The 25,798-nt window shown below is 39.2% G+C and overlaps 1 protein-coding gene across 2 annotated transcripts; it reads left to right on the plus strand.

Moving 5' to 3' along the window:
- The first annotated feature begins 1,483 nt into the window (after positions 1-1,483).
- kctd1 (potassium channel tetramerization domain containing 1) lies at positions 1,484-25,401 on the plus strand. 2 transcript variants are annotated; one of them, XM_082146804.1, is made up of 5 exons: positions 1,484-1,876; positions 16,504-16,694; positions 20,677-20,821; positions 21,076-21,381; positions 24,327-25,401. In XM_082146804.1, exons 1-5 carry the CDS (start codon positions 1,868-1,870, stop codon positions 24,489-24,491), a joined length of 816 nt encoding a protein of 271 aa, XP_082002930.1. In that variant the 5' UTR covers positions 1,484-1,867; the 3' UTR covers positions 24,492-25,401. The 2 variants fall into 2 exon arrangements, with proteins under 2 accessions (XP_082002930.1, XP_082002929.1); XM_082146803.1 differs by lacking the exon at positions 1,484-1,876 and adding an exon at positions 7,337-11,055.
- The last annotated feature ends 397 nt before the right edge of the window (positions 25,402-25,798 follow it).

Below are 25,798 nucleotides of genomic sequence, written 5' to 3' on the forward strand. Positions count from 1 at the left end.
AGCCACGGATTCGCGCAAACACTCGTTGTCTGCAGTTCTTCTCTCACAGGGATGCGCACGTGCACATGCATCAAGCACATCATGCGGAAACTCCGAGAAATAGCCGTTACTTAGGGAATTTTTGAATTTTAAATGGCAAATCTAGCATTTAACACTTTCACCCTCCTAATAATTTATACAATAAACAGGAGCCTAAGTCACTTCCTTAATAATTTAGACATAAGCTAATGTTGATTTATTCAGCAGGGCTAGTGCCAGCAGGAGACCCGGAGGATCTGAAATGTGTATTAAAGTAGGACAGAGGCAGCCGGCGCCATAATAACATTTGGATAATTTTATTATGGCTCACGGCTCAGTTCATTTCCCCTTCTGCTCGCTGCATGAAATTGTTTGATTCTCACAGTGCCTGGAGTGAACTGAGAAGGTGCCACACGCGCACATAAACATATGCAAACACACTTTTTCGCGCAGTTCGCAGGCAGCACACCTACTCCCTCATACCTTCTCTCTCTTTGCCATGAGTTCCTGACTGACACGTGCTAAAATCTCTCTCAAACACTCGAAGAAGAGAACACCCAGAGAACAGGCAGATAAATGATGCGTCTCATTACAGGCGATGCGCGAGTGGCAGCACTTTAGATGAGAATTGACTGAGATTAATACCTTCTGTCATACCTTCTTCTGTCAGAAAGAAATAAAGAAAGAAAGAAGGCTGCATTTGTTTAACTAAAAGATAGGATGCTGATGGTAAAGTCTGTCTCCATAGAGAAAGACTGGAACAGTGGAGTCAGCATGCTCCTGCCTCAGGGCTGAGTGTGTGTGTGTGTGTGTGTGTGTGTGTGTGTGCAACGATTTGAAATGTCCTGTTGCCATTCACTATCCTACCATCTTTCCCTTATCCTTTTTTCTTAGAAGCATGCGTAATAGCCTAGAATCTCAACATCAATTGTGGATTTTAGAAATGTTTTGAATGGCACAGCCTATTCAGTGTAGGGCTATATATTGAATTCATACGCCATTTTATTTAGAGTGATGTTTCCAATGCAATAAACATATTTAGCGAGTCACACCAAAACACTTTGGTTCACAGTTATATTTTGCACAGAATGACATGCAGAGTTCCCACATATTTTAAACAATTTATCTCCATTACATTTCTAGTTAGATTAAACGGATAAGGTTTTTTTTTTATATATATCATTTTATTGAAACTGCACTCAAAATGGCCTATTCAGCTAATGCAACGTTTTAGAGCTAAGCAAAATTAGGTAAAAAAAAATAATAAAAAAATACGTTTAAAAAACAATTTTTTTAAAGATTTGGTTAATTTCCACTACGTTTCAATATCACAATTTGAACAGGTTTTGCATAGTCGTGATATAGGTTTCAATCTGTGTAATGGCCCTCTCCCCCTCTGTGAGCGCGCCCGTGCGCGCACTCACCATCCATTTGCAGGAAGCGCCTGCGGCAGCGTTCCATCAAAACTAATCATAACCATTCAAATCTGCCTCCCCGCTGCAAGATGTAGGAAGGAGGACGACTGTTTTACGCAGAAAAATCACCAGACCCCCCTTTTACATCATAGAATAAGAGAAACTGCACATTTATGTGTATTACAACTAGCTTCTTGTGATCGGTTAATTCACTAGTTGTTCTGAAGTGAGCAGAGATCTGCAGGGGCGTTTGTTTGAGAGCGCGGCGCTCTCTCTCTCTTTTTCTCTATCCGGGTCTGGCCCAGAGGGGTTGTGAAACCCCTGGAGCGACTCTCTGTGATTTCAGCTTCAGCTGGGCTCCATTCCTCAGCGCTTGAGCAAGGGGCGCGGACAGGAGCCCAAACACGGAGAGGTGACACGTCGCTGGATGTCCCATGTTCCAGGTGAGTAGCGCCAGATTGGGCTTTGTGGGTTTTTTTCTACAGAGAGAGGCAGTGGGTCTTCAGAGCGCAGCTGCATGTACGCATGTGCCAGAGGATGAGCGCGTTTGGGACAAAACAAATATTTATCTTCTCCCAGTTTACATCCTGTCGCTTCCCGATATGTGTAATGGCAGCGCAAAAAGACACCTGAAGCAGTTTACGTTGTCACATGTAAAACTGTTCTGTAGCGTAGCCTCGAATAATTGACTGATATTGTAATGGCGTCCTCGATTAGGTTTCGCGATGTGATACGATGTGAAGTCACAAGCTCTCTAAATGAGAGGCGATTGTGGAAAGCGATTTGAAAGTCTTTCTTTAACACAGCGGCATTCTTTGATATTCCCACTATAAGGGTTTGTGGTTGGCAAACGGCTGGCTTGATCGCAACTACAGTGGGTTTTCACGCATTTGCTACACTTTTGAATGTGGCTGAGGATGTTTTCTTGTTTTTTGTGTGTGTTTAGCGGCGGTTGCTATTTTTAACCGCGATGTTTAAAGTCGAGCATTCCTTCATTCTCATCTTGTAGCCGAATACCATCCAGCTGCTGCACGCTCAGAGCGCGAGCGAGAGGAACAAGACGCACGTGCGCATGTTACAATGGAATCGCCTTTATAAGTGCATTGATTGACGCATGATTCACTTTAAATGTATTCTCTGACCGGTGTATCGTATCTTGTAAGTTCTGTTCTGTTGGCTTACAGCTGTGATGCCACATGCTACCAGCTCGTGGAATTGGCATTGTTGTCCAAGTGGATGTGTGTGGTACTGTCACCTGACATTTCAGTCTAGATAGACGGTCTAATTAGGTTACCTGGCCAAGGGTTGTCATCAAAACGGGCATAGTGTGCACTAGAGGGGGTATCTATATATTAATCTACCCATCCATCCATCTATCTATCCTTCTTTCTATCTGTCTGTCAGTGCAACAATATACATGCCGATGAAGGCAAAAATAACCCTGCGATTGAATTTATTTCTTCAACTTTTTTTTTTCATCTCAGGGCTCTTCAGCTCATGTTGCCTTGTGGGATAGCAAAGTGTCCATTGGTACATCATCCTGGGATTGTTCACCTATACTGTGTCATGAAAACATTTTGTACATATACGTGATTAACAAAACAGAATTCAACATTATTTTCAGAAATTATCATGCTAGTGAATACTGTCATGCTCTTAAAAAGAATTCCATTCCAATGCGCAAAAAGGTTCTTTATAATGGAAAAAGTGTACTTTAGTTTAGGGTGTGTTCACACTTGTAGTTCGGTTCACTTGGTTTGTTTGGTCCGGACAAAAATAAATAAAAATTTAGTCCTGGTTTGCTTAGCGTTTACAATTTCACATTAGGCATTTTAACGCCAAACCTAAAGATACCAAACCTAAGGGCATATAGGGATATGTTCACAACCAGATTGGTTGGCTTTTATTAATTTATTGAACATGCAAAACAATGTGTGCTGCTGGGCTAAATGCACTTTCTCTCTGAACTTCCTGATGGTATTTTGACCAGCTGAAAACCTGTGAAGAGTTTAGGCCTATTAAATGTGTAAAGGAGTCAAAACACACACAAACGAAGATCTGCTGCGAGGAGACACGCATCTGATGCCTGTACTGAGCTGTGATGAGCAACACTGTGACTACAACAGTAAAAAACAGGTATGCTTGAGCATGCTGTCCTTTTTAGGGTTGCATCTTGTGACATCTTGTCCCGTTTTTGGTTTCTTTACATATCTTTGGTGTGTTTTGCGTTCATATTTCATTCGAACCGCACCAGAGTTTGTTTGGAAGTGAACCGAGATCCATCTGTTCAGCGTCTTGATCCGCTTGTTTGATGTGCACCAGGATATAGATGGCAGCGTTCACACTTATTTAAATGAACCGCACTAACAGAGCACTCGCACCAGGGTTGGTCTTAATCGAACCAAACATACCAAGTGTGAATACACCCTTAGATTATTAAAAATGTTTTTCACAGTAGAGAAAAAAAAAGCAGTTATTTTAAGAACTGTTATGTGGTATCACAGCAAAACATGCCTTTTGGAACTTTCCCCTGGTTTCACAGACAAGGCTTAACCTAGTCTCAGACTAAAATGCATCTTTGAGCTGTTTTAACTGAAAGTAACTTGCACTGACATATCTTTAAATTTGTCAGTGCCATTGTTTTTTCTCGATGCCCACCAGTAGTTTTTTTTCCAAAGGCAAGTTTATAAAAGCTACTTGTCCTAATTAAACTAAGGCCTAATCCTGGCTTAATCTAAGCCCAGTCTGTGAAACCAGGCCCTTGGGTGGTGAAATTGCACAGCCAGATTTGACCTGTAGAAATTAAGGTTGCTGCTTTCCTGAGAAAGCTTTGCACAAACAGAATCGGCATGTGGACGACACAGCCTCATCTGTTAAATCTGGTATAGGAATCTTGTATAACTGTAGGGGATCATAAAGTACAAATGTAATTGGTCTCATAGAGAACACAAGCATTCCTGTACAGAACACCATCACCCACTAAAAACACACACAATGGATCGCACGCAGCGAGCTGAATTGCTGCCCACGGACAGGGCAGAGTTGCTGAGTTTTCTGACTCATTCTTGTAGAATATTCAACATGTTAATGTGAGCTTGGAATCACCTCAAACACAGGTTACTAATCTTCAGTCTGTCTTCAGCGCTTCTCCGACACATCCATACTTTGCATATGCACCCATGAATATGGATAAGATTAAGAGTAGGATGTCATGCAAGTCTTTCCATCTTTCCGTCTCTCTCTGAGTCCCCTGCGCCACAATCATGTGAAATCAACTGTAGCCTAATGGTCAGACGTAAATGGAACACCAGGGTTATTATCATTAACTATAACCATAACAATTTTTTTTTAAATTTGAAATAAACGTCAACTGAAAAATAAATCTATAAAATATATTTAAAAAAACATTTAAACTTATTTTAGTTCAGCTAGTTGCCAAAGAAAAATGTATCATATACATTTAACTTGAAGTAAAATTAATAAAAAAAAACTATATAGACATATTTAAGAGGACAAAAACAAACAACAAAATTACTCAAATTAAAATGAAAAAGGAAATATATAAAACAAATTCAAACAATTAAAAAACTATAATAGTATATAAATGATGATAACATTGTCTAGCACACAGACTGTTGAATATATATATATATATATATATATATATATATATATATATATATATATGAAGAGTCCAGATGCAAAAGCCTCTAAATGCCATCTGAAATTTTCTTATAGAATGATCATTTTTATCAAGCTCGTATATTTAAATTCAATAATTTCACTTAAATGGCAATGAAGATTACCTATTAATTGTCATTTAAATGAAATTACTGAACTTAAATATACAAGCTTGATAAAAATGATCATTCTATATGAAAATTTCAGATGGCATTTAGAGGCTTTTGCATCTGGACTCTTCATATATATATATATATATATATATATATCTCAGTGGAATATTGAAGCAGTGGTCAGAGAGGACCGTCATGTACTACAGGTGCTCGATTTGATTTCCATCTCTCCCACACCGGATGGCTCGCCACATTGGTGTGCTCAAAGATGGTTTCTCTCTCTCTACATACCCAGACACACACTCGCACATTCAGTAGTTACTCTTTTTTTGTCAGCCTCGGGCTCTGGCAGTAAGTTCAGCTATATCGCACCTTGGTGTTCCTCTCTCTCGCTCGCTTTCATTCTCTCCCAAGCCTCGGAGGTAGAGGCGATTTGTGATGCTGCGCTCACACTGTTTTTTAAAAAGTGCTTCCTGTGAACTTCTCTATCTCTTCAGATTAGTCAGGGAACAAATTACCTGCCTGCACATAAAAAGCCCCTCTCCAATCCTCCGCACAGCCATGTAACGAGCCTGATCTCCCTTTTGAAGAGTGGGCATGTTATTTTCCCTCTCGCCTGCAGGCTACCCTGCCATGCAAATGATTATGAAATTAAATTTAAAACTATACATGTATTCAGCCTCTCTCTTATCGCTATCTGCACAAAGCGCATACAAATCAGGCCGGGATCAGGGCCCCGGCTCAGGACTGCACTTTAAAGCTTTGCTAATTGCTAATTGGGTATCTAGGTGTGAAATGGGCTCTGCTAACGAGAATTTAAAATGTGGAAAGGAGGTTTTCTCTTTTTCTTTTTTTTCTGTTCTGCTCTCACTCTCTCTCTCTTTCGCTCTGTCTTTCTCTCTCTCCTTCTCTTTCCTTTGAGAGATGTCAGAGCTGTTTCTGGTGACATGCCTGTGGGCAGGAATGACAGAATGAGACAAAAGAAGAGAGGTCTCTCATTTCAAAATGGAGGCTCATCCTCACATAGGGATATATGTGTGCTGTGTGGAGGAGAGAAATGAGATACGGGTCCAACATTACCTCGGCCGTGCGAAAAGAGGGCCGGTAGTTTAATGATTAAGGATTCCGGCTTCTAACAAAGGCTGTTGGTTGAGTTCTAGCGGAGGGTAAACCCGAGGACTCGAGTTACAGAGATCACCGTCCTGTTATATTGGCATTATGGCCTCGGGCGAGAGACTTTATGCCGGGTTTCTCCCAAGGATCTGTGGACCTCGGGAACCTCGGCGCTGCACGTTTGAGGTCTTTCTCATTCGACACACCTCTTTCAGGTCATGGAGCTCTCTAATAATGAGCAGAGATTTGAATCTGGTGTGTTAGATGAGGTAGACGTCTACATTTTTCATGCTGGAGGGTTCCAGGAGCAGAACACTGCTAAAAGTGCGAAAAGCCCCCAAATCTGTGCTGCTTATAGCAAGTGATTAAAACTAACTACAAAACTGAATTCTGATTTTGCAAGACTGTTCATTGTCATTGTTTATTCTCAAAGTTCTATTCGTGGTACTTGCAATGACATGATCCCCCCCCCCCCCCCCCCCCCCCCTCTGAAATCTATTAATTAATTAATTTTATTTATTTAAAAAAAAAGAAAATGTAATTCAGACTTACAATTATGACTTGAATATGTAGACTACTGTATTAAAATATAGTAATAAGTAATTGTTTTGGGGGGAGGGAAGGCATAAAGTCAAAAAAGAAAAGGAAACGCCTCATAAGGCTAATTTTTTAGTATAATCACATGGTGCAAACTAGCAGAGAAAAATAAAACAGGAAATTATATCATATCATCTCTTCTTATGACAAGGCAAGGCCAAGTCGTAAATGTCATGTGGTGTGAGTCGTGTGACTTCTCCAAACTATATATTTATGAATTAATGATATTTGTAAAAAAAAAAATTATAATACAAATTATATATATATATATAAAGTTTTACATATTTATATTATATTTTATTATATAAATATATTGTATTCAAGGTCTAAGGATAATTGAATTAGTTTTACTTTTATTGTTTTACTTTGTTACGCCACATGACACGTTATAGAGTCATTATTTAAACTTTCTTTTAAAATAGCATGAACATTTTTAAAACCATCACACTCTTATTTGCTACGGACCCATATCTTTTCCTTAAAGAAATGTTCACAAGACTATGGAAAGACTCTGACCGTATAAAGTTAATGAGTCAGATGATCGCTGTTGATTTGCTGATGGATGAATAGAGCTTTTTTTTCATCCCTCCTCTAGCTTTGAGCCCTACTGAGCTCTAAAATCCGCTTCCTCATGCGTTGCCTCTCTCGGAGGCACAGCGCCGGAGACAAACATCTGCCTTATTCTCCAGAGCCAAACCTCAGCTCTGTGCTGTTCATACTCAGACAGCGGTTGCCTCGGGGTTCTCACGACACACACACTAACACAGGGGAGAGGAGAGAGGCGTGAATGTAGAAGCACTTAGAAATGTGTTCTTGATCAAGGTCACTCATATTGGATGATCTTGTATTAGTCTAATGACTCAAATGAAAACTGGCATATTTGGCCATATAAATTGTATTTAGAGATTAACAGGGCCAAAAGCAATTTCATCCGGAGTACTCTAGAATCATTCATACATAAAAATATCAATGTATAATCGAGTGAGCCCTGATATAAGCTATGATGCATTTCAGAGGGGCTCCGTTTACAATTGCCTCTATTGCTATACAGACTATAAGAGAGGAAAATGAAAATCTGCTCCAACCTGAGAAAGTCTGCAGTGAGTTCCAGCTGAGCTGTATTTGCAAATCACACATTCATGTATATCAGAACAGCAGAAGTTAAATACAGTCCACTCACAGTCACATATGAAAAACTGAAGGCGAGTTCAGCAAAAAATGAAAATTGTCATCATTCATTCATCCTAATCCATTTCTTGATTCTGTGGAACACAAAAGGCAACATTTTAAATAATATTCACTCTTTTCCATGCAGTGACAATGAATAGGGACTGGAGATTTGAAGCTTCAAAAAGGATGCAAAAGAACCATAAAAGAGTCAAATGGACCATATAAGTGCTATATTGCAAGATGAGCTCAGCTGGTAGCCACGTTGACTGGATCATTGATTCAGTGAGTTGATCTGAATCAGAATTGACTCTGATTTGTAAATGGCATCAACTGGTTCACTGAAATGTCGCCTTAAACGAATGATTCGTTCACAAACCAGACATTATTCATTCTCTCAAAATGGATCTCAAGATTTTCAGTAAACTTAGATTGTCTTTTTCTGGTATTTTATTACTTCTAAAGACCTTAAAGATGTGTGTAACCGTCCCTACTCGACATGCTCCGAGCGGGATTTGAACCGGGGTGTCCGGCATGGGAGCTGGGCATGTCAACAAGACCGCAGCCTGTAGCGCGCCTGTTGAGGCCAGGAGAGTGAGGTTTACATGCACAGCTCTTATTGGCCTACGTCTGTTTTATGACCACTTTTGATACATTTATGATGCTAAATTATGTGTTGATTGACAGTCTCAGTCCTCATTCAGTTTCATTAAATTGCAAAAAGTGTGCAGGAGGATATTATTTGAGATAATATTGGGTTGGAGTGAGAAATAAGTTATGACACAATATTCATTTTTAGGTGAACTGTTCCTTTTACATGCAGTTTCACCTGTTTAGAGTAGGGTTATCTGCCTACTGGCCATCATTGCATACACAGACCAGTGGCTTGCTTTATGCTGTGTCGAAATTATTACACAGAAATATCAATTAGCTCACCACACCTTCAACTCTCTCTCTCCCTCCCATCTGTCACATTCTCTCTTCCTCTCACACATACACAAAAGGCTGTATACACACACACTCTCGAAAGTATATGGATGGCCTCAGGGTTAGACATGATCACAGCTGCTTCTGGAAACTCCCAAATCAAGTCAGCCTGCCTGAGCTACATAGCCCTTTAATAATTAGCAGGTGTGTGTCTGTGTGGGTGTATTAAAGACATAATTTACTGCTTAATTCAGCTGCAGTCCAATACAGAGTATAGCTGACCGTTTGCTTCTTTCTCTCGCTTTATCTCTCCATCCAAGTTTGAAAGTGTGTGAATGAGAGAGTGTGTTTTAATTATTAGGCAATCTATAGCTCCCTTTCCCTGCACCTTTAAGAGCGCGTGCCTGTTCTGGTAGCTGAAGGTCACTAAAACGCACAAAAAGCTCTCAGCTCTGCGGTCCAATATAGCGCATGCGCAGTGCCTCGGGACTCATACACTGTCAGACTGCAATATGGCGAGAATGCCTGGCAGCGGGGACCAGTGCTGTAGAGATGATGAACCGGACCCGATGTCGGGGGATCGGGAGAGAGACGGAGGCTCGGGCGAGGAAGAAGAGGAAGAGATTCAGGAGATCCAGATCACAGGGGAAGAGGGAGAAGTGTCAGAAGAAGAAGCCGAGTTAGAGTGGGAGGAGTGCGGGGAGCCTGACAGCTGCGCTGCTGCCGTGGAAACGGGGGAAGCGGTCCTTATGCGGAATACGGACCAGCTCGAGTCGGGGGCTGGGGACCCGCTTTTCGCCGCTTTGGACTCGGGACCCGAGGGAGACATGCACCGCTCCAGGCTCAGCGAGAACACGCGCCTGGCCACCCGGTACGCGGTGCGAATCTTCCGGGAATACCTGACGGAGAAGGCGCAAAGTACGGACTTTGAGAGCATGGACAAACACGCGCTATGCAAAGTGCTGCGCTCGTTCTACGCGGAGGCGCGCTCCAAAAGCGGACAGCTATACAGCAAGTCTTCCCTCATCAGCATCCGGAGCTCCCTCAACCGGTACCTGAACGAGCCCCCCTTTTGCCGCACACTGGACCTCACCAAGGACCCCGAACTGCGCAGCGCCAACCTCGCGCTCGCTGCGGTCATACGCAAGCTGGAAGAGCAGGGCGCCGGTCCCGTGGTGCAGAAGCAAGCCATCACGCGCTCCGACCTGAGGAAACTCTACACGTCAGCCGTGTTCAGCGCCAGCTCGCCGTTCGGGCTGCTCAACAAAGTGTGGTTCGAGACTTGCATGTACTTCTGCACGAGGGGGCGGGAGAACCAGCGCGAGCTCGAGGAGGACTCTTTCGGGCTGGCCGTGGACGAGGACGGACGGAAGTTTGTGTACTTCAAAGCGCTCGGGCCGTACCACAAGTCTCGTTCCGCCTCCTGGACGAAAAAAAGATCCGACACGGACGATGACAATCTTCCCCGCATGTACGAGACCGCCACGGAGTTTTGTCCCTACGCGAGCTTCGTAAAGTACCTCACGAAGCGCAATCCTCTCTGCAAGGCTTTTTTCCAGCGCCCACGGGATCACTGCAGCGAGACCGACACGACCTGGTACGAGAATAAAGCTATCGGCAAGAACCTGCTGGGCACGAGAATGCAGATGCTGTCGCGGGCCGCCAAACTGTCAAAGACCTACACCAACCACTGCATCGGCGCCGTCTCCATAGCAACGCTTAACGGCATTGCGGGCATCGGGTCAAAGTTAGCACCTCTCCACGTGTCCCCGGAAACGGTCAACAACGGAGCGCACCTGCAGCACGCGCTGCACTGCGAGGACGAGGGCGAGCTCAAACCGCAGAAGGTGATCAAACGCCCGCGGACGCTCGTCTATCCGGTTAGCGTTTCGGGACCGGGGGCATCGCCGAAAAGACTCTGCGCGCGCGCCGCCGTGGAGCGCGCGGACACTCCAACGGTCACCGCGCTAGTCTCCTCTCATTGCGAACTCAACGGAGAGAGCCCTCATATGCTCCCCTCACAGGTAACAGCGATTTCATGTCTTTAGCACATCGGTATAACATAAAGACAAAACGCTTTTGCCGCGTAACACGGCCTTAGAATAGCCCTAAACAATTTAGGACCAGTTTTACTAGCGGCCCTGTTGTCTGTCAATCACATCAGTCAGAGGACAATTGTTTTTTTTTCACACCAAGTGTATTTATGCAAATGAACGCATTTAAAGCAACAACCGTGGGGTGTTCAATTTGACTCATCTGTGTGTCATTTTGCATGGAACATTTGTCAGCAAATCCCAGATTTACTTCTTCATTATAATGTCAATTTTCTTATGATGCTGTACTGTATAACCAGGGCTATCTTGTGAAAGAGTGCAAGTCAGAAACTTTTACTCATCCTCAAGTTGTCCCAAACCTGTATGAGTTTCTTTGTTCTGCTGAACACAAAAGTAGATGTTTTGAAGAATGTTTGTAGTTGTGGGGCACCATTGACTTCCATAGTATGGAGAGAAAAAAAATACAATGGAAGTCAACGGAACAATATATTGTTCAGCAGAACAAATATACAGGTTTGGGACAGCTTGAGGGTGAGTAAATGATGACAGAAATAAAATTTTTGGGTGAACTAGCCTATCCCTTTACTTTGAATTTTGCCACTGCTCCCCAATAATACACTAAGTATATGCATTTATATATATAAAATTTTTTTTAGAAAAGTGTTTCTAGACTAAGATAGCCTACACCTTTAAGTTAGTTATTAGATATGCATTTGTTCTTTTTTTCTAACTCCCCATCTTTATAAACCAGTCCATCTCAATTTTTGCTGGGGGGGGGGCAGCAGCACATCTGCCAGTGGCGGTCCATTTGGGAATGTGATTAAGATTGATTTCTTTATATGTTGGTGAATATTTATTATTATGCTTTGTAAGTAGGCTGCACTAAAACAGGCACATGCTTTCTTCAGCCTTCAGCATGAAAGTGAGTGTGAAAAATAAAAGCATTTGTTGCCTGCAGAGGAATGAGCTAATGACGCATCTGTGCAGGGCTCCAGCAAAAAACAATGACTCCTAAATATAATACCTGAGATGAGTTGTTTGTAGTGAGTTTTTCATTTGCATTACATTATTAATGATCAGAATTAAACAGCCACACTACCTGTACCACACTAAAAGATTCATCCTCAGGAGTTTATACCTGTGCTTTTTTTTTTTTTTGTACAACCTCAGCTATATTGTCATTATGAATGTTCAAGTATTTGCTGCTGTTCTTTTCTGTTTGAAGTTGCTATGCACTAAAATCACAGCATGTATTTGTCTTTAAAAATAGGTTTGGGGTAAATATTTATTAGCGACCCCTAGAGGGGGAAGAGATTGCTGGAAAAAGCGTCCAAAAAAAAAAAAAAGCCTTTTCAATTATGACACTTTGTAATTTCACATTCACATCCAATTATATACTGTTCCCTCCTTGCTAATTAACTGATGTAAAGTGAGTCTTTGCTGTTTTCTTTCATATCTTTCTTAATACTTGCTGTACATGCTGAGATGTGGGTGAGATGATGAGTTAACAGTAAAGTGTTTGGGTCAGAGACTTTGAAACTTTGAGAGACTTTTTACCTCATGCATCCATTGAGTCATATGCATTATTTAGCTCCACCATTACATTTACGTACACTTCCCTTATGCTTCAACAAAGCTGCATTTATTTGATAAAAAATACTGTAATGTTACAATTTAAAATAACTTGTCTATTTGAATATATATATATATTTTATTATGTGATTGCAAAGCTAAATTTTTTAGCATCACTACTTCAGTCTTCAGTGTCACATGATCCTTCAGAAATCAGTCAAATATGCTGATTTGATGCTAAAGACACATTTCTTATCATTGTGCAGCTTAATATTTTTTATGGAAACTCTGATACAATATATTTTATTATAGGATTCTTTCAATAAAATGTAACATTATAAATGTCTTTATTGTCACTTTTGTTAAATTTAATGCACCCTTGCTGAATAAAAGTATTAATTTCTTTAAAAAATATATTTTGACCCCTAACTTTTGAATGGTTGTGCCTATTTTTTGTCATGAGACTGTTTCAACTGTCTTTGTCTTACTCTTTATGTCTCAACTGTCATGAGAAATTTAGAAAGCTTGTATGTAGACTAATTAAACCAATATTATAATGGTAGATCCTGACACATGATGCTTATATGGTACTGCATTATAACACTGACTGTTTCTGTTTTCTAGACCTCTATATATATTAACAACCCTCTTTCTGCCTCACACTCTCAAATTACAATTGATCTACAGAAATATTCCAAAATGGACATTTACTGGTCAGCGTAAACACTATAGAGAGCTCAGCTCTATTTAAACTCGCATCAGTACTAATAATTAATCTTCCCTGCTTGTTTATTTGGAGCAACCAAAATTCCAGAGTATATGTTTCTTAAGTCAATGTCTTTCCAGTTAGCTAATGGGAGAGCCAATAGCTCAAACTTCTCAGGCTTCCAGCACCATCCATGACTGTGGAATAAGTTGTTTTTATTCATGTAACACTTATTTTCAATTAATGGGTTGCATTTATTTACTGCACAGTTCACCAGACTAGCTTTTTTCTTTAAGGTACATATTACTTTTGTAGTGTGTGTGTGTGTGTGTGTGTGTGTGTGTGTATATAAGTTGACTTTATTTTTGTCAAAAGTCGCTGCCAAATAAATAAAGGCAAACATTTTCCAACCCATCCTCTCATTTCCTCATTGTTTACACTGTGTATATAAAATTACCCAGAAAATAAAAAGGCTTAAAAAAAATGATGCATGAGAAAATGCCTCTTTGACCCAACTTATTCTCCCTGTAGGCATAACACTCCATTCAGCCACCATCAGAAAACTGCACCAGCTAAAACGCCCAGTTGTGCCAGAGATGTTTATCATTAGTGCTTTAATGTGCTGGCCTGGATACATGTTTACTTGCACGTTCTGTGTATTACCAAGGGTTAATGCTTGTTTTTCAGGTCGCTGTATAAAGCCAGTCTGTTGAACTCACTCTCTCCGCATGTTTCATTCTGTAAGACAGTCGACTCGGATAGCATTACTCCACTCTGGGCGAAAAAAGCATTGATATTGCACTAAGTACACAAGTATACTTATGTTACCGTTTACTTTTTTCTGTTTTTCATCTTTAAAGGAAATTCTGCCCGTGGCTGTTTCATTGTGCCTCGGTAGAGAGTGACCATTGAGATTTAGCAAACACTTATTTCCAAGCGCAAGCAGATATTATGTCAGACGAAGCCCATGAAACGAGGCCCTACTGAGGCTAATGAGATTGTGGCTACTGTAATGATGTTTAGTGCTGACAGCGAAATCTTCGTTAATGTCATAATGGGTCAATTTAATTTGTTGTAACAGTTGTCAAGGTAGAAGTGATTATCTGTGTTTATGTTGTGAACCATTTAGCACTGCGCTCCCATTCCACGCTCATGACACACACATTAACCAAAATGAAGAGGCTGCTTGAAATTGTTTCTGTTATTCCAGTTTAGTGTGCAGAGACTGCTATAAGCAAGCCATTGAAAGGTTGATTCCCAAAAGTGTGTAAAAACTGTTGTCCTGTGGTATTTTTAAAATGTGACTGAGTGTTTTCTGACAATAGACAATGAGAGTTTGAGGCAAAAGAGGCTGTAGGTGTTGGTTCTCTTTGGTTTCTGCTAGTGACACTGAAATGCAAGTCAACATGAAATCAAAATTGACACCTGTTTACTTACTCAGACTCCTTTTGTGTACATTACATTGACGCATTGTATTCCAAAAAATATATTTTTTAAAAACCAGTGGTCCACAATCCTTTTACTTCAAAGGGCCAAAAATCAAACTTGATTGAGGGTCATGGACTGAAAAAATGTGAAAATGCATTATATCCAACTATGTTATATTAATGTATTTTTTTTTTCTACATTTCAATGCAAGAATATAAACGCAAAAATGAAAACTCTGTCAATTATTACCCAGCCTCATGTCGTTCCAAACCCGTAAGACTTTCGTTCATCTTCGGAACACAAATGAAGATCTTTTTAATGAAATCTGAGAGCTTTCTGTCCCTCCATTGACAGCCTCCGCAACTACCACTTTCAAGGCCCAAAAAGGTAATAAAGACATCATTAAAGTAATCCATGTGACTCATTCAATTTTATGAAGTGATGTGAGTGCTCTGTTTGTGCAAAATAAAATAAAAAACATGGTAAATTTGTAAATCACTCGCGTCGCTTTATAAAATTGAGTGAGTGGATTACTTTACTGATGTCTTTACTACCTTTTTAAAATTCATTACATTTATATAGTGCTTTTATGAGTACTCAAACACTTTACATATGTTAGGGGGGGAATCTCCTCAACCACCACCAATGTGCAGCATCCACGTGGATGATGCGACGGCAGCCATATTGCGCCAGAACGCCCACCACATACCAGCTTATTGGTGGAGAGGAGAGAGTGATGAAGCTTATCAGAATATATGGGGATGATTAGGTGGCCAATGGGCAAATTTGGCCAGAATGCCAGGGTTACACCCATACCCCTTTTCCGAAGGACATCCTGGGATTTTTAATGGCCACAGAGAGTCAGGACCTCGGTTTAATGTCTCATCCGAAGGACGGCGCTTGTTACAGTATAGTGTCCCCATCACTATACTGGGGCGTTAGGACCCACACAGACCACATGGTGAGCGCCCCCTACTGGCCTCACTAACACTTCTTCCAGCAGCAACCTGGTTTTTGGGCCTTGGAAGTGGTAGTTGCATAGCTGTCAATGGAGGGTCAGAAAGCTGTTAAATGTCATTAAAACTGTATTAATTCGTGTTCTGAATGTTGGGTTTGGAATGACATGAGGGTGAGTAATTAATGACAGAATTTTCATTTTTAGCTGAAAGATCCCTTTCAAACTAAAATATTATTTAATGTTTCATTATTTGATGTTTTAATTTCCTTTTTTCTGCCCTCTTGTGATATGACACAGCGGGCCGAATAAAAGATCTACACAAGCCAACTTTGGCCTGTGAGCCCTTATTTTGGCATATCTGCTTTAAACAGGCAGTAACAACTTGTTTTGCCTCTGAAATGTCTGTCCTTTTCAATTGACGTTACAAATCCATGTTACTTTTTCAACCCCTCCCTTTCAACCACCTCCATCCTGGTCCATTCAATGGGCACTTTTCATGATCCAATCAAATCTTGATGGATAAATTCAGTCTCTATGAAAGTATCATAGAAAGTTCATACAATTTCCTAAGAAAATATAGCTCCATAGTTATACTCTCCTACTTCTGGTATGTTAATGTCCACTTTTCACGATCCCGAATGCATAAATCCTTTTTGTTGAGTTTTTTTTAAAGAAAGGAAGTAACCTTCTGCTACTGTATGTATATTAATCTTGAAATTGCTGCAGTCTTACCTATCTTTTTTTTTATTCTCAGGAAAATCGCAGCAACAGTGTGGGCATGTCGACCCGGCCTATCCTGGCACATTCGCCGGTCTCCCCGCTGGGCACAGCTGGCATCCCCACACCTGCACAGCTCACAAAGGCCAACGCGCCGGTGCACATTGACGTGGGGGGTCACATGTATACCAGCAGCCTGGCCACATTAACCAAATACCCAGAGTCCAGGTAAATTACACACACACAGTGGCAGCAGGGGAGGCAAGGGAGGCACAGCCTACCCAAAATGTTATGCCTCAGAATGTGTATTTCTTGTTTGTAATTTCACCACTGTAAGTGAAACTGCTGCGCGCTTCTTCCCCGAATGTGCCGAATCTGCGAAACGCGAGTCTGAGGGGATGGAGAAAGGGAGGGGGAGGCAAATCCATAGCCGGAGACTTGTGCCTCCGGTGGTAAATTTTTTTTGCCAATCACCATCGTTTATTTCACTTTCAGCGATTAGGAGTGTTGAGAAAAGTAACATGGCAGAGGAGGCTAGCTTCGCTTGGTATATCAACCAATCACCGACAAGACGTAAATTACGTAATATTAGTTTGAACTGCTACAGCTGATGGAGAGTAGAGATATTGAATATTTGATTGCAAACAAATTTACTAAACTACCATTCAAACAACAGCAACAAATTAAAATTGAAGGAAGACCCCATGCCGATTTGGATATAGGCTACAGCAATCAGCTTCACTAAACAACCGAACATGCTCTTTTAACACGGACGTTTAATTTTATGCTTCAAGTGATTGGCTAGGACTAGGTGAGTGATCTTATATTTATATTGTCTTGATGTCTGTGTAATTTTCTATAAATATTCAGGTCTATAAGTGACCAAAAAATCCATTTTAAAGTAGTTAAAAAATCCGACAAACAGAGAGAGATGGACAGTGTAATAGATGCAGGGAAGTGTTCAAATTAAAAGGTGTGATTTTTACCCATTTGAATAACATGTATTCCATTGTCATCTAATGCGTTTAGCAGTCAGCCTAAAATTTCTAAAAACACGTCATCCTCTGAACACGTCTGTTCACACACAAGTCCTTCATGATGTGTGTTTGCTCCATATGCGTGTTTTGTGTGTATGTGTATGTGTCTTGTCTGTGCTCATTAGCTCACTGATCGGTATATTTCTGCAATGCCAAAGAGCATTATTGTCTTGTAGCTGCTGACTGAGTCAAACATCAGAGCACAGGCCAAAAGGAGCCTGAAGCGCTTTGAGCCAGACTAGCATCCAATCTCATAACTGCTCACATGTCTCACACGGTTTCCGCCTCCCACTGTCCTTTACAGTGGCACAGAAATATGTCTCACACATATGGTCTCATATAGGGTCCACACAGTCTGGTATAATCTATAGGCTTTGAAAAGCCTTTGTAATTGTCATATAGATGTTTCAGAGAAAGGCATTGGCATAAGTGACAGATCCATTCGCCCCTTGGCTACTTCATCACAAGCAACATCAATATGACAACACACTCATCAAAGAGAAAGGAACAGGGCGCTGGATGATGACATTTGCGTCGTCAGGAGCAATGATGGCCGCCGCCTCCAGCCATGCCCCTCCATGATGCTGATGCAGGCTACGGTTTAACCAGACTGTGCTGACCGAAAGAACTGTCAAAATCCACGGTCGTGTATTTACATGAGCGCACACGCAGATGATGTTAGATGGTTTTTAATGAACATTTTACCAAAGTACTTCTCAATCTTCCAATACCAGCTAGTCACAGCAATGTCAAGTCAAGTCAAGTCAAGTTTATTTGTATAGCGCTTTTCACAATACAGATTGCATCAAAGCAGCTTCACAGTATTAAATTAAAATAATACAACAAAGTTTGTTTCAAGAGGAATTTATTGATTGATAAAATTAAATTAGATATCCCCAAAATATCCCCAACTGAGCAAGCCAAAGGCAACAGTGGCAAGGAACCGAAAAACTCCATCAAGTGACCTAATGGTGTCCTAAAACTCCATCAGGTGCCTTAATGGAGAAAAAAAAACCTTGGGAGAACCCAGGCTCAGTCGGGGGCCAGTTCTCCTCTGGCATTGGATAGAGGCCGGATTGTAGTTTGAACTGTAGGATTATATGAATGCCTGGCTGAAGAGATGCGACTTTAATCTAGTTTTAAACTGGGAGAGCGAGTCTGAGCAACGAACAGTATCAGGAAGACTATTCCAGAGTTTTGGAGCCAAATGTGAAAATGCTCTCCCTCCTTTGGTGGTTCTGGATATCCTAGGTATGACCAAAAGCCTTGAATTTAGTGATCTTAAAGAGCGCGATGGATTATAGGGCGATAGAAGATCCGTTAAATAGACTGGAGCTAAGCCGTTTAGGGCTTTATAAGTCAGTAGCAATACCTTGTAATTAATACGGAACTTTATAGGTAACCAATGCAGTGATGATAAAATCGGTGTTATATGATCATATTTTCTTGATCTCGTAAGAACTCTAGCGGCGGCATTTTGGACTAACTGTAGCTTGTTTATTGAGGATGCAGGACAACCAGCTAATAAAGCATTACAGTAATCCAGTCTCGAGGTCATGAATGCATGAACTAACTTTTCTGCATCAGAAACTGATAGCATATTACGTAGCTTAGCAATGTTTCTAAGGTGGAAAAAGGCTGTTTTTGTAACATAAGAAATATGATTTTCAAAAGACAGGTTGCAATCGAGTATAACACCCAGGTCTTTTACTGTAGAGGATAAAGTAACAGGACATCCTATGATGTTAAAGTTGTATTGTGCGAGGTTTTGTGGGCGGTTTTTTGAACCGATAAGTATTACCTCTGTCTTGTCTGGATTTAATAAAAGAAAATTACGCGTCATCCAATCTTTTATATCTTTAACACACTCTGTCAATTTGGAAAATGTAGCGTTTTCATCCGGCCGTGATGAAATATATATTTGAGTGTCATCAGCATAACAATGGAAACTAATTCCATGTTTCCTTATAATATTTCCAAGTGGCATCATATATATTGAAAATAACAGAGGGCCTAATACAGATCCCTGCGGCACTCCATAGTTTACTGGAGTTATGATCGATTTTTCTCCATTTAAATAGACAAAATGGTAGCGGTCAGATAGGTATGATTTGAACCAGCTTAGTGCTTGTCCTTGAACACCAGTATAATTTTGTAGTCGATCTAAGAGTATTGTGTGATCTATAGTATCGAACGCAGCACTAAGATCAAGTAAAACTAGTATTGAGATACAGCCTTGGTCAGAAGCTAAAAGTAAATCATTTGTGATTTTAACGAGCGCAGTTTCAGTGCTATGATGCGGTCTGAATCCAGACTGAAATGTTCCCTCAGATTGTTTCTGTCAGGTATTCTGCAAACTTGACATCTCTTTAGATGCATGAAAAATGCACTATATTGGTGATTCCAATATTACTGTAGGTATGAGAAATCAGTCCATTGACTGGTCTTTATAAAAAAACATTATATATTAATTTCACATGACAAGACAACATTTGTAGTGCATTTCAAACAAATGTAACTTTTAAAAGTTATACAAGATTCAACAGATTTTTGAAGTCAGTTTAAGGTAATTTAAGTTGAAATGACTTAAAACCTCCAAGTTGATTGTACTTAAAAATGTAAGTAAGCAACTTTTTTTTACAGTGTACTTTTATTCAGCAAAGATGCATTAAGTTGATCAAAAGTGACAGTAAATACATTTACAATGTTATAAAAGATTTAGATTTAAAATAAATGCTGTTCTTTTGGTTCTTCTATTAATCAAAGAATCCTGAAGAATTGATCCTGAATCCACATTTTCCACAAAAATATTTAGATTAATATACATTAATATAGATTAATTTAGATTAAAAAATATATAGTTTTCAACTATAAGTAATGTTTCTTGAGCAGCAATTCAGCATATTACAATGATTTCTGAAGGATCATGTGATTCTGAAGACTGAAGTAATGATGCTGAAAATTCAGCTTTGCCATCACATTTATTTTAAATTGTAATAATATTTCACATTATAATAGTTTTTTTCAATATTTTGATAACATGAATGAGTATAAGAGATTTCCAATCTTTTCAAAAGTAGTGGTTTATGGGCATTTTCACAAGAGAAAAACCTAGGAAAGCAAGTTGTTGTTTTGGTTACATCTAAATATTTCAATATCTGTTCCTCTCTCAGGATTGGCCGTTTGTTTGATGGCACAGAGCCGATCGTTTTGGACAGCCTGAAGCAGCATTATTTTATAGATCGGGATGGACACATGTTCCGCTACATATTAAACTTCCTCAGGACCTCAAAATTGCTCATCCCAGATGAATTTAAGGTAGGACTTTAAATCTGATAATGCATCATTATTGCTATATAGAGGTTTTTAAAGAATAAAGGAATAGTTCATCCGAAAGTTAATAATCACCATCGTGTTCTGAACCAATATGCTGTTTTGTTCATGAAACAGTAGTAAAAAGATATACTTTGAAGAATCACTACACAATAAAAGTATCGTAACAGCCATAAATACAGATTGAATTTTCATGTGTTTCATGAAATATCAGTGTCTCTGTGCATCTGTGTGTGTAGGACTACTCTCTGCTGTACGAGGAGGCCCGATATTTCCAGCTGCAGCCTCTGCAGGCCGAGCTGGAGCGCTGGCGTTCTGAGAAGGACTCTAGGTACACATCACGCATGTGTGAGTGTGTGGTAGTGCGTGTGGCCCCCGAGCTGGGAGAGAGGATAACGCTCAGCGGCGATAAAGCCCTCATCGAGGACATCTTCCCAGAGATAGGAGACGTCATGTGCAACTCTGTCAACGCAGGCTGGAACCACGATTCCAATCACGTCATACGCTTCCCTCTAAACGGATACTGCCACCTCAACTCTGTACAGGTGCGGAACACCTTAAACACGCCTGGCAATAGCATTTATTTAGTTTGTTTGTACATTTGTTTGTTTATTTATTGTTTTTTAATTCATTCATTTTTATGAAGCATCTATCTTCTTTTTTTTCTTCTTTTTTTACTGTTTGAGGACTCATGAGTGTTGCAAGTTAAGAACTTTTAAGAGATAGTTCACTCAAAAAGTGCACTCACCCTCATGTCGTTCCAAACCCGTAAGACTTTCGTTCATTTTCGGAACACAAATGAAGATATTTTTGTTGAAATCTGAGAGCTTTCTGCCCTATCAGTTTTCATTTTTGGGTGAATTAACCCTTTATAAACTTTAAGTTGTTTGGCTTAATCTTTTATTATTTCTTTAAAAAAGAACTAACCTGCTTCACTGCTTAATAATAAATGTTAAACCTTTGTCTGCAAATCAAAGTCATGTAGTGCGACTAACATGCATGAAAAAATATATAAAACTATTATATATACATATACAAATTATTATCATAGAGAGGACCCTTACAAGACTGCAAATAAGTCTCTTAAAATATCTGATAATTTACACTTTTTATGGCAAGGCAAAGTTAGTTCAGGTTGTCATGTGGTAGGACTGCCCAAAAGCATAATAATATTTTTTTATGTAATTGATATATTAATAATTATTATTTATTTATTGAAAAAAAAAAAAAAATATATATATATATATATATATATATATATATTATATATATATATATATATATATATATATATATATATATGAATTTGAATTTATTGAAGGATAGCCTCTTGAGATGCAACATCTCATTTTCAAGAGGGTCCTATAAACACAAATACAGAATACAAAAACAAATCATAAACAAAAAATAATAATAAATAACAACATTACAAATACACATAAATTCATTCATACACAACACATTCATACACAGATTCTCTCCCCAACATACACCTACATCCACCTACCTATCCCACTCACCAAAATATATATATTTATAAATATATATATTTTTAAATAAACAAAATGCGCAAAATATTTAGGTTAACTTAAAATTTAAAACATAAACAGGTTGTTTGAAAATATAAAAGTAGGGATGATCTGAAAAAACTAAAAGAAGTTATAGATCTCAAAGAAAGAGGAAGATTATTCCAGTCACATGGCGCTTTATATTGGAACGTTCTTCGTCCAACTTCTTTATATATTCTAGGTACAACGAAATATAATTTTTATTTTTATATATATATCATGAATGCCACATATACATACATACATACATACATACATACATACATGCATACATTCATACTTGTACTTTTTCAGTATACCTTTTTATTTTATATAATGATTAAGATGTGTATACTCACATTTATCTACAGTACAGAAAATTCAATTTTTTACTTGATGGCTACACCACATGTAACCACTTTAAATGAAATCCATCCAGGAGCTTTAGCTGATAGCATTAGAAACTACAAACACTGGCCAATAATTCATGTCAGGTATGAATGTAAATTTTTCCTACACTGTTCTCTGTAACCATTTCATACTGTTTTTATACATATATATATTATATATAATATAATATATATAATGTGTGTGTGTGTGAGAGAGTGTGTGCGTGTGTGTGCGTGTGTGTGCGCGCGTGTGTGTGTGTGTGTGTGTGTGTGTGTGTGTGTGTGTCTAGAGGCTGTCTAATCCTGTTTGCTTATTAAATCTTTTGGCCCCTGGCACTTGCCGTCACACTAATGGAAGCAGGAGATTGAGAAAAGCAGAGGCAGAAGACAGGAAAGAAAAATGAGAGAAAAAGAGAGTTGAAGGACAAAAGCATGATGGAAAGTCACTGAGAACAGACAGACAGAAACTTTGACCTGTAAATGAGAGGTTGTGGGGCGGGAAAGACCAAGAAAGAGAAGGATGGTGGAAAACTGTAGATGGAGGGAGAGAGGGAAGGGAAATTTAGTGACGCAGCGCTGGAGAGCAAAAGAGGAAGGCACATCCTGAAGGCATACTAATGGAATGTGATCTCACAGTTCTGTGGAGCGAAGATCTGCAGGACTGGAAGAAACGGCGCGAGAGGGAGAAACAGACAGACAGAAAGAAAGACGGAATAAGAAAGTGGTTTAAGTATCTCATTTGATTCAGTTGAGAGAGCTGCTGGACAGATGGTTTATAACACTTTTGCTGTGTTGTGTTTCTAACTGAAGACGGCAGTGATTCTGTGCCAGGGGTGTTCAATTAAAGGGATAGTTCACACAAACATGAAAACGCTGTCACTATTTACTCATGTCGTTCCAAACCTCTATGCTGTTGTTTTTCTCTCTGTGGAACACAAAAGCAGAATCTTCAGGGGGTTTTTTTTTTTCATACAATGATCATTTTCAAGCTTCAAAAAGATTAAAAACATCTAAGTAGCTCATACAGGGGTTCATTTATTTGCATATTATTTAGAGATTAATTCAAGATATTCTCTGAAAACAAGGCTTAATCTCATCCAGTTTTAGGGCACATTAAATTGATCGAGTGAAGTGATAGTAAAGACAATTATAATGGTACAAAATATTTCTATATCAAATAAATGCTGTTCTTTTGAACTTTATATTCGTCAATTAATCATGAAAAACATTTTTTACAAACATATTAGCACAACTGACTGTTTTCAACACTGATCATCATTTTAAGCAGCACATAAGCATATTGGAATGATTTCTGGAGGATCATGTGAGTAATGCAGCTGCAAATTTACATAAAAACAGGTACATTTTGATCAAATAAATGCAGCCTTGGTGAGTTTAAGAGACTTCTTTCAAAACCATTATAAATTGTACCGACCCCAAACTTTTGAGCGGTATATTAATTATTTGGACTGTTGATATATGATTGGTATATGATATATTGACTATGAAAAGATAATGATTTGGTGTCTGTTTGGTCATTTTTGTGCTCATCAGGTTCTGGAGCGACTGCAGCAAAGAGGCTTTGAGATTGTTGCTTCTTGTGGAGGTGGTGTGGACTCAACCCAGTTCAGTGAGTACGTTCTGAGGAGAGAGCTCAAACGAAGTCACCGTGGGGTCACGACCTCCGTCATTCGAATCAAACAGGAACCGCTGGATTAGCTGCCCGCTCTGACAAACAATAAACTGGATATGGTATTTTTAACTGAATATAAGGGATGTTTTGATTTATGTTGTAATCCTAAGAGACATTTTTTCATTGGTACTGTCCCTAAATAAACACTTTCAAATAAGGAAAAATATTGCTTAAAAATCACATAAGAACGGTTTCTGAACTTCTCTGGCCATACTGAGTGACATATTTGATTCTCTTTATGAGGGTTTGTTTTAAAACTTCAAGACTGCCAGATTGCACTTTTGCTGGATTTGTCTTCACCATGACAGATGAGTGGAAGAGGCTAAACTAATGTTAGACTCTATATATGACATCTTGTAAAGAATTTCATCTGCCATACTTATGTAATAAGTTTTTTGATTAATGGTTTATGTTGCTGATCTTCAAGTGTTTCTCTCATAAATAGCATATCACACCAGAGAGGAATAGCAGCTCTAATTAGAAATATACATGAACACACATAAAGGTTAACACAGCTGTGGGTTTCTGGAGGATCAAATGACTAGATGAACCCCTCATTTTGTCAAACACAGTAATGAAACTGAATGATCTGATTTCATTAAAAAGTATATTTCTTTCCACCACTGTTCTTCATTCTTAACTTTTTAGCAGACAGGTTAAAATAGAAAAACTGTAAGCCAGTCAGAAGAATTTATCTTTTAATCTTGCGCACACACACACACACACACACACACACACACACACACACACACACACACACACACACACACACACACACACACACACACACACACACACACACACAAAGATTTTCTTTTTTTAGTTTGTCCATAAATTTACAGTGTCTGGCTACACTTAAAACTGGTTTATAATCCATGAGATTAAAGTTTGAGAAGAATGTAATGTGATATTGTTAATAAAAGTTTTAAAAAATCACCAAGACTTGTTTATTAACATCTGGAAAATGTCTAAAACTTAAAGTAGGCCTACAAGATTCAAAGGTATGTCTTTTCAATTAAATTTAAAAGGATAGTTCACTCAAAAATTAAAATTGTGTCATCACTTACTCAACCTTGTGTTGTTCTAAACCTGTATGGGTTTCTCTGTTCTGTTGAACACAAAAGAAGATATTTTGAAGAATGTCGGTAACCAAACAGTTGATGGACCCCATTGACTTCCATAGTATTTTTTTTTCCCACTTTGGAAGTCAATGGGGTCCATCAACTGTTTGGTTACCGACATTCTTCAAAATATCTTCTTTTGTGTTCAACAGAACAGAGAAACCCATACAGGTTTAGAACAACACGAGGTTGAGTAAGTGATGACAATTTTC

This window comes from Leuciscus leuciscus (genome assembly GCF_965113295.1).
Source record: "Leuciscus leuciscus genome assembly, chromosome: 19".
NCBI lineage: Eukaryota > Metazoa > Chordata > Actinopteri > Cypriniformes > Leuciscidae > Leuciscus > Leuciscus leuciscus.

Excerpts from the sequence above, each read along its gene's own strand:
- kctd1 (XM_082146803.1), top strand. The coding sequence starts at position 9,544 with ATGGCGAGAATGCCTGGCAGCGGGGACCAGTGCTGTAGAGATGATGAA. Across the intron at positions 11,056-16,503 it reads CTCATATGCTCCCCTCACAG|GAAAATCGCAGCAACAGTGT; the intron begins GTAACAGCGATT and ends TTTTATTCTCAG. Across the intron at positions 21,382-24,326 it reads GCCACCTCAACTCTGTACAG|GTTCTGGAGCGACTGCAGCA; the intron begins GTGCGGAACACC and ends TGTGCTCATCAG.